We start from the raw sequence: 9,846 nt of genomic DNA on the forward strand, positions 1-9,846 counted from the left end.
AGTTGGATAGATTTTTTATATTTAAAAACTAGTTTATACAAGATTAAAAGAAAAACTAAATTTACAATTTATATATTTATAAATTAAATTTAATATATTATTTTCCATTTTTATAATTCAAGGATTATATAATCTTAAAATGAGTTTTTCTTAATAATTTTATTTTTATTTGAAAAAAATGTATGAATCATTTATATTTTAATTAATTGTTATTAAATTGTGTAGTTCAAAATATATAATTTAATAATTTAATTGATTTTGTATTGGATTGTGTAGTTAAAAATGTATAATTTGGTATTTTAATTTTTTTTATTGAATTGTGCATTTCAAAATGTGTAATTTAATATTTTAATTAATTTTTATTGTGTAATTCAAATCTGTCCATGGTTTTTTTCATTTTTATACCATTAACTATAGAATAAATATATAAAAATTTGTTATGTAAAATAAAACTCAAATGATAAGGATATCTTAGTGTCTAGGCGTGCAAAATCCATCCCTAGGATCTGGGTATGAGTCCCTTTAATTAACAATGACATGTGTCACAATTTGATTGAAGGATTAAATTTATTGAATTAATTAAAATTACAACCAAATTGATATAATGTATATGTTTCGAGGACCAAATATATAATCATACTAATTTTGTTAATTGTCATGTCAGCACTTCTGTTAAAAAATAACGGCGAGTGACTCTATTGACAACAATTAAATTAATTAGATGATCTGATTAATAAAATTAAAAGATCGGTGATAAAAGTAAAAGGGTTAATAGTTAAGTGATCAATGATAAAGTTTACCTGTAATTTTAACCTTGAGGCAGAATTTTTTTTAAATCTTGATTAGTGGTGTAAATGAACCGAGCTTAAACGAACAAGCCTATGTTCGTGTTTGTTTAATTTTTTAATATCATGTTCGTGTTCATTCACGAATGTGTTCATTTAATGTTTATGAACATATTTGTTTAAATGTTCACGAACGTGTTTGTTTAGCGTTCATTTAACGTTCGTGAACATGTTCGTTTAGCGTTCGTTCAACGTCCGTGAACATATTTTTTTAGCGTTCATATAATGTTATTGAACATGTTCATTTAGCGTTCACGAACATGTTCAAAAATGTTACCAAACAAATAGAAAAGAACAAATTAAACAAAATCACCTAATAAAACTTATATAAAATCCACAATAACAAAATATAATCTTAAAACATACTAGCAGTATTTAGAAACATCCATAAATATTTCCATATTAAAACATCCACCAACATATCACATTTTAAAACATGCTTGAAAATAAAATGGAACCAAATCAGGCAGAATAGATTGTTGTAACAATTGGGTCAATCCCAACAAAATCAACAGAACAACAAAATCATACAGCAGCAGAAAACCCAAGATACACCACCTCAACTAGGAGGAAACACATGAACAAGAAGTAACAACAACTTAACAAAACACACTCGTCACATGGTGAGCAACACAATCAAAACAACAAAAGAAAGTGACAGACACAATTAAAATACCCTCTTTAATTACCTGCAGAACCTAAGAGATAGAACCAAACATCAAGAATGAGAAGACAAAAATATAACAATTTGAAAGATATCAATTATTAAATCGTATTGGCAAAGAAAAAATCAAATTGGTGCAAGAAAATTAAATAATTTTGAAATTCTTAAAAATTATAACTTCAAAGTAAAAAAATGTCTTTAATTTTTTTTCTCTACATAAAAAAAATTGAACAATCAAATTAAATAATATATCAAATATTAAATAAGTATAACAAATACTTAAAAAAAATACTTACTTTAGATTTCTTTTTCAATCCATAAAAGTTTCGATATCAATCAGAACCATAAGTAACATTTGCATCGTATCAATTTTTAAAGATGAACGATATGCATCAATCAATATCATCAGCACTATAAGTAGACATCTACTTCAACATTTGTCGAATTTTCTCACAGTTCTCACTTAATTGAACATGAGCTTTATTTATTTTTTTTGCCAATTGCATATATGTAGTGTACTTTGTATTTTGTTCTTTCTAGATTGACAGAGTTTAATAGCCTACTAAAGTTCAAAATCTGGATGTTATTTTGTTCCTTTCTTTCCTTGAGTACATGCATTGGTTATGCTTTTTACTTACAGACTTGACAGGTGCTAAAAGTGAAGAGTCAACAACTGAAGTGTTTTGGCTCTGCAAAAAAAAATTCTCAAGTATTTTCTAATGTTCATATTTTGACCTCTTCATTCACGTTTATGCTAATGCTATGTATTCCTCGAAATCTTTTCCATAACATATTCTCATATTTTTTGTTCTTCCAAAATTGTATCTCTGTAAAGTTAGCACCTAGTTTGTAATAGAAAAAGGATTAAAATTACCTTTTCAATTTTCTAAGAAGAAAGTGAAGGAGAGAGTTGCAGAAATCATAGAGAATATGCATCCATGAAATTATCTGAAATTCAACTAAAATTTTACCAGTTACCACAAAAAAAGTATTACTAAAATAGAGAGAAATCTTATAAATCCAACAAAAAAAAATCTCACCTGATCTTGACTGGGGCATAATAAACGAAGATTCATACTTATTTATTTAGCATAATAAACGAACGTTATATGAAAGATTCACAAATAATTCACCGACCGCTCTGTTTATTAAAATTAATTTTAACATTGTTTGAGAGCTCAACAGGGGAAATGAAAATCAATTTTACTTGGAATTGGGGTCCTGGAAGGTACCCCTCCTGCCCAGGCCCATTCGAGTCTGATGATCTAACATCAACTAATATCTTAATAAAAAAATTAAAATGTTGATCGAATCTAATATTAAATTATAGACATAATATCAAAATTAGTCCTCATTGTTTATTAAAATGATCATTTTGATTTTGGAAATATTTTGAGCTCAAATCTTATTTTAGGGTAAAATGATTTTTAATATTTGATTAAATAATCATTTTAACTCTAATTTATTTTTATTATAAAGTAATTAACTTCAAGCATTTCATTTATAGAGTAAAAAATCCTCTTTTAGAGCCTTAATTATTTATTAACTAAATTTTTTTTAATATCTCGAATGAAAAAATAATCAAAATTTTTAATGTTGAAATTTTTTTCATTCGAGATATTAAAAAAATTGAATTCGAATCCGAGGTGGCCCTCACTCTGCCCCATTCCAATCCTGCAAACGAATAAAACCGTTAGGGGTGATCTCGTAATTATTATAAAATCTCAATGGCAAATTCTAGCAGCGCCGAAATTTCAGTCCTGTGGACAGGGGTCTCGCCACCCGAAACCGCTGTGCTCGAACCCCGATAGCACTGCTTCTCGCTTCGAAGACAAAAAAAACCTCTTCAAACGTACTTCACTCTTTTACCCTCTCCACTAAACCCATCAACATAACGTTCCACCCTCAAAATTTCCACAAAAAATGGGGGATAATTTCGTCCAAAATGAAATACACACCCATATATTTATTTAGTTGTTTTTAATAATTTTCTGAAGCCAGTAATTTCAAATTTTGGATCGTTACAATTCCTCGGCACTATAAAAAAAACGCAGTCCAGAGTTGGGCTTCGCTAGCTTGTACCTTACGCTATGGATGTTGTCCCTTGTTCTTCGTTTTTATTTTTTCCGTAAAAGTTATTGTGCTTCGAACGCTACAGTGAAGTTGGCTTAACCGTAGTCGTCGCCTTTATCGACTCAACCTCGCCGCTTCCGAGTTTCCTAGGGCTTCTAAGTCAAAACCAGTTTTAAATTTCCGGGGGAAATGGCGGCAGAGTTTAGTTCTGGTTAGTTCAAGTGAAACCGGGCACTGTAGACTGAGAAAGAGAGGGTGAGCTTTGGACAGGTACAGAGAGATGGAAGAAGGTATGGAGGTGGAGATAGATCCAGTATTCGAGGTGAGAGAGATCGATCTTGACTACGAGTTTGATGCGGCTCGGTTCTTTGATTTCACGCGCGAGGAGTCGCCGGAAGAGGCCGGAGAAGCTGAACTTTGGTTCGATTCGGTGCCAACTCATCCTCCTTCTCGTCGGCTTCTCTTTCTCTTAATAATATTTGCTTGAACCATTCAATTTTCACCATTATTTTAGTTATTTGTTTTTTTATTATATTTGCATGAACTATTCAACTTTCTTTCTTAAAAATTGAGGTATAATATCGGGATCAACATTTCTTTACTTTTTTTTTTTTGGTTTGAAGCTTTTGTGACAAGGTTGGTAATAAGAGAGGAAAGTCTCCTGGAAAATGTGACTACGTCTCCAAAATGTGATGAAGATACTAGTACACTACATGAAAGTGATCCCGAAAATGTCATTGCCTCGGAATTTTCAGCTGTGAGTACCATCAACAGAGGTACAATTGGTAATGTTTGGTGCTTTTATTTCTTTGAGCAATCTTTTTATTTAAATGTTAAAGCCGAATACTACTGTTTAGCTGATATTAGAGAGCCGTGGAACTTGGTTTACAAAAGACAGTCTTTGAGGCAAGCTTGTGCTTCTGCAGGAAATTATATGAGGGTTGTGTTCCAGTGTTCTCTGTTTTAGGGGATAGATCACTGAGAAAATGGATACGAAAGGGTTGTTTTTCTTTCGAAAGCCTGAAAACTGTGGTGAATTAATCCTACTTTTTTTTAGGAAATGAAGGAGCTAACAGAGGGATCTCCACCAATATACAGAAAATTTTACGAAATGCTCTGAATCAGACATTTCAATTAACTACAGGTGACCAAGACACTTTTGCAAAGTGGTCTTCAGGTTTTTTTTTCTTGCCTCTCTTTTCCAGTGATGTTGCTTTCTCATTTTTATCGTTTTTGCCTTCTCTCAAGTATTATAATTCCCTTTTATCATTAATCCAACATTACTAAATATATTTTTGCACAGTTAATTTTTTTTCTGTTCCCTTCCCCAGGCTTGACAACTTACAATCACTTGCCCAGTGATAAGTTAAAAGCTAAATCTAAGAGTGCAAAACCTATGTCAAGGAGCTCAACTCTTATGAAACCTACTGCTAGCCAGTTAGCCAAACAAAAGTGCCCCCTTTAAGTTCCTACATGCAGGTAAGTAATGGAAATTCTGAGCAGGCTTTTTTCCCCTAATTTTCCTAGTCTTACAATCCAGGTATCTTACCTCTTGGAAGTGGCTGCTTCCAGTTTCATTTTCCTTGTAATGTAAAGGCATCCTAGTGTTAATTAGTGGATTTGTTTATGTGAAAGCTTCTATAATAAATATGTCTCATGGTGATGACTAATATCCTATTTGGCAACATTACATCCATAAAAATTAAGGTCTTTGTATTTGGTTTTCTATTGTAGATTTCAGAAGCTACAGGTGCTAAACAGTAACAGAAGCCTAGGAAATTCTTCTGTGGGGGGAAGCCAAGCTGCCAAGAGGCAGAAGCTGGAGGGAGGTCTCTTGCGTAAGGTAAATGAACTTGTGAAATTTCCTGTATTCCCACTATGGTTGCTTATGCTGCTGAACTTCTCATGGAAGCTATTTGTATTGAATTTGTTGGTTGTAAATCACGGTAATAGTTTTATATTGTTGAAGCTCGTTACCTTTTAACGTTCTCAAATTGGATACTGAAATGACTGAATGTTATCACTTATCACAAGGTTCTCTTATGGGTTGTGTTTTTTATAAAAGAAGTAACAGACCTATTAAAACTGAGAATAAAGGCAAACTAGATTCACATAGATCAGTTTGGCATCTGGCTTCACTTTTCTCGCGTTAGATTTCTTACTTTGGTATTTGGAATTTTATCATTAATTTCTAGTACTACTATGGTTCAGTTACATGTTTATTGAATAAACTTCTGATTAGGACTAACTTTTGTTCTGCATGGAAGGTTGATGAGGTGAAGCAGCAAACCACTTTGGTCCACAAGGCACCTAAAAAAGTATACCCCTGAATTATGTTTAGTGTTTGGGAGTGCAATTGGATCTTAACCTGTGTTGCATCTGAGACATTCTGAGCTTTTCTTTGTGGTTACGCAGGAAGGTAATAAAAATAGAAATGCCTCCAATACCAAGCTGAGGCTTACCATTCCAAGGGAACCTGAACTTGAAACTGCACACAGGGCTCAACGATTACGGTTAGTTCGGGTTATTATCTTTTACGTATTGAGGCATAAGTAAGAGTTTCCTTATCTTGCTGCTGGTGCAATTTTGTCTTCATTTCAGGCCTAAGAATAGTTCAGAAGAAGAGTTTGTTACATCTGCCACACATAGATTCAAAGCACGCCCATTGAATAGAAATGTCGGTACTTATGATTTTACTGAAGGGACTTCCTCCAAAGCTGATTTTATTGTATTTCTCTCCTCTCAAATATATGTTTTCAATTTGCAGATTCTCGAGGGTCCTTCATTGCCTGTTCCAAAAAAGAGTGTTCCAAAGTTGCCTGAGTTTCAAGTAATAAACTGCAGTTTCTTGCCTGTTCCTGAATTAATGGCATTTTGTGGAAGTATCAAAAGCAATGTTTTCTTTTAGAAAAATGAGGATTTTTGCATTCCATGTGTAGCTCAGATTGCTTTCTCATTTCTCCTCAGGAATTTCACCTGAAGACATTGGAAAGGGCTGTGCAACTCTCATCAGCTGTATCCTCCTCAATCCATACAAATGCTGCTAAGGTAACCACTGATATTTTTATTTATTTTACTTTTTTCTCTTATCCGGAAAACTTCTGTTGTTGTAGGGGTTTGAGAAACCTTGTACAATTTCTGATAATGGCAATGGAACTAGAGAAGCCAGAAGGTTAATGCTTTAAAATTACTATCTAGAGATTGTTTTTATACAGAATATATGCTTTAGGTATCTAGCATACATATATGCTTCTGCTATTCCTTTTGTAGTATGTGGTCCCTTTGTATAATCTTGGGTTTAATTTTGTACAGGGTTTCTGATAAAGGTGAGACTTAGGATTTTTTCCGCTTGTGTTGTTTTTAATTCCTTAGACCAAGTGTCATGGATGCCACTAGCCACGATGTTTGTGACACAAAGTACAACTTCAAAGCTCGTCCTTTAAATAGGAAGGTAAAGAAAGAATAAATTACATCAATGTACTGTTTGTGGTAAACCTTGAGCTGGTTATCAATGTTTCATATCTAATGAGAATGTAATTCCTTGTGCAGATATTTTCCAGTAAAGGTGATATTGGTGTTTTTCGAAATATCAAGACGGAAACACAGTGCCGATGGTATGGCATGGAAGATTTTTCCTCTTTTTATACATACTAATCGTTTGCTGAATTGTTTGAGATGATATTGTTCTTTGTCTACCATACAGGAATTTAATCTCCAAACCGAGAAGAGGGTTCTGCAAAATCCACCTGTCAAACTCTTTAGCAAGGTAAACCTTAATAAATATTTTGGTTTAAAATTTGAAGTGTTTGATTGTTTGGCGTTTTTGAAATTTACTCTTTTTTGTCAGCCAGCTCTCTTACATCTGAGATACACCCACGCAATGGATCTCAGATGAAGTGTCCTCGGCCTACCTTTATATCTAAAAAGGTTATCCTGGCGTTATAACTCTATTTTCTGTTCAGCACTTGTAAACTTGTGATTTTTCTGTGTTATTCATATGATTGTTGTTTGATATAAGGGCTCAAAAGAAAATAGATTCACTTCTTTCCGACCTGAAAACGAGGTGAGTTTCATAATTTTGTACAGAAGTTTGTTAGCATCTTTGTAGGTCGTTAACATAATTAATCTGTTTCTTCTTCCTTTGATAGTTATAGAGTTTCGAGGATGATTAAACCTACACAGATTATACAGGAGGTGGGGGCATCTGCTAAAAGTGAAGGTCGTGTTTGCTGATGGTTTGCAACATCGACATCCAACTTAATATGCTGCTGTTGCTTCTGAATTTTGAACAAGAGCGTAGATCCACAGAGATTTCTTTTTCCTGTTATAAGGCTTTACATCTAAAGGAACCGGCATGATGGATGTACTTTTGTGTGCTCCCTATGCTTTCTGGCTCACACAATTCACAAAGTGCATAATAATACTGCCCAAAAAAAGACACAACATATTGTACAGCCCAAACATGCTACATTTACTTTCTTACACCTCAAGACACCCTTTTTTGGCAGCACCACAACAAATGTTGAAGGCCATTGATGTATCCATCGTATTCAAGTCACCTTCGATCCCCTGCTTCTATGTTGTATTCTTTTATAAAATGTAATCAAAACCTTGTTCCCTTATAGCAATGGGGATGTCATTAGGAGACACTGTCGGTTAGTATAATGGCGGATCTAAAAAATTAAAAGTAGGATTTAAAAATTTAATCCTCTTTTTCTTTTTAAAATTGGTATGTAAATTTCTCTTTTTTCTTCTCTTGACGCAAAATTAAATATAGCAATTTCCTTAAAAAATTGGTTATACAGTTGTTTTCTTTTAGGACTCCTTATATCAAAGGGGACAACAATGAATCTAACTTAACGCCTTCAAAACAATTAAGATGATGAAGTGTAAGCATCATATTGACATGAATTCGGAGAAGACAAACAATGAAGTACATTCATTATAATTAACTAAAATTTTAATAATAGCGATGAATTTTTTTGTCGGTATATATTATTTAAAATTATTGTTTTATTATTTTATTTATTTTATATACATATAGGAAAAATTGAAGTTGTACATGAGGAAAAGATAAGAACTTCTTATCAGAGTGATCACAAGTTCAAGACACTCATTCATTCAGCGCAAAATATTGAAAAGGAATTTGCTATAATGAATGGTCAATTTGAAATATTAAAAGGTATCAATTTGAAATTTTAGTGAGAATATTAACATCGAGTAATGATAAAAGTTCAATACAAGATGGTGATTCAATAAAAGGATAAGATATACATAGTCGATCATCAAAGGAGGATGCTTTAAATAATATATCAGAAGAGACTAATTTACATAATGTTTCATTGAAAGATGAGTGTTTAGAAAATAAATCAAACATGGAAGAAGGATTAAGTGTCACATCATTGAATGAAGAAGTCGAGTGGTATTAAAAAACCGAGTTTGTCTCCTTTTATTAATTGTGATTGTGATTATCCTTCTCACTCATTAGAATGTAGTGGTAAAAGGAAACTTAAAGTTAATTCTGAAGACAACATCAAGACTAATAGTGATGGTTTCCCAAAAATTCCAGTTGAGGTCCCCATCGATTTCCTAGTCAATTAGTTACATCGAAGGAAACTCCAATGATTAAAAAAATTGGGCCTCAAACGTTTGACGGTCTTAAAGCTTTTTCAAAGATCAAAGGGTCTCAACAGAAAGAGTGTGAGATGTTCGACCGTACATTTAGATTTTACTGATGACTCAAAGTAGAAAGATATGACATCGAAAAAAAGAGCTAGAACATTTAAAGTGAATACCAAGGTATGTACAACTCATTCTTTATTGGTTATTTTCATGTTAAAGTTTGATATTATTTTAATACAGTAAAAATGTTTTTTAGAGTTATGTTTTTCATGCACTATAAATATGAGGAAGAAGATTTGTTATCAGAAAAATTCCAAAGAAACTGGAGTATTTAACGCGTACAAACAATATTTGAAATTTTTAATGCCTGAAGAACGCAAAACTTATACGAATGTTGCTACTTGGAATGATACATCCAACACTCTTTAAATGGCCAAGAATACTAATTTGGACGTTACCAATGCTCATACTATTTTTCTAGAAAAATTGTTATCTGATTGAGTATTATAGATTAAATTATTAAATATTTTACATTATCAATATTAATTATTTTTTCTGTTATTAATACAAGTGTTTGTATTGTTTTCAAATATTTAATATTTTACCGATCTCTATGTGTATGATTTGCACTTGAGAGAAGAG

General features: G+C 32.3%; 1 protein-coding gene across 1 annotated transcript; it reads left to right on the forward strand.

Moving 5' to 3' along the window:
* The first annotated feature begins 3,862 nt into the window (after window positions 1–3,862).
* LOC120173838 (protein TPX2-like) lies at window positions 3,863–7,815 on the forward strand. The gene is made up of 17 exons (XM_039180901.1): window positions 3,863–4,034; window positions 4,206–4,358; window positions 4,640–4,759; window positions 4,914–4,967; window positions 5,049–5,061; window positions 5,317–5,425; window positions 5,850–5,900; window positions 5,998–6,095; window positions 6,184–6,259; window positions 6,350–6,412; window positions 6,550–6,630; window positions 6,696–6,754; window positions 6,955–7,033; window positions 7,132–7,196; window positions 7,286–7,348; window positions 7,601–7,645; window positions 7,731–7,815. The coding sequence occupies exons 1-17, from the start codon at window positions 3,863–3,865 to the stop codon at window positions 7,813–7,815; spliced, it is 1,386 nt and encodes a 461-aa protein (XP_039036832.1).
* Window positions 7,816–9,846: the final 2,031 nt, after the last annotated feature.

Source organism: Hibiscus syriacus, unplaced genomic scaffold, assembly GCF_006381635.1.
Source record: "Hibiscus syriacus cultivar Baekdansim isolate YM2019G1 unplaced genomic scaffold, ASM638163v2 tig00111989_pilon, whole genome shotgun sequence".
In the NCBI taxonomy this organism is placed as follows: domain Eukaryota; kingdom Viridiplantae; phylum Streptophyta; class Magnoliopsida; order Malvales; family Malvaceae; genus Hibiscus; species Hibiscus syriacus.

Coding starts and splice junctions, on each gene's coding strand:
- LOC120173838 (XM_039180901.1), top strand. CDS start 3,863: ATGGAAGAAGGTATGGAGGTGGAGATAGATCCAGTATTCGAGGTGAGA. Junction 6,096..6,183: donor CACAGGGCTCAACGATTACG/GTTAGTTCGGGT, acceptor TCTTCATTTCAG/GCCTAAGAATAGTTCAGAAG. Junction 6,631..6,695: donor TCCATACAAATGCTGCTAAG/GTAACCACTGAT, acceptor CTGTTGTTGTAG/GGGTTTGAGAAACCTTGTAC.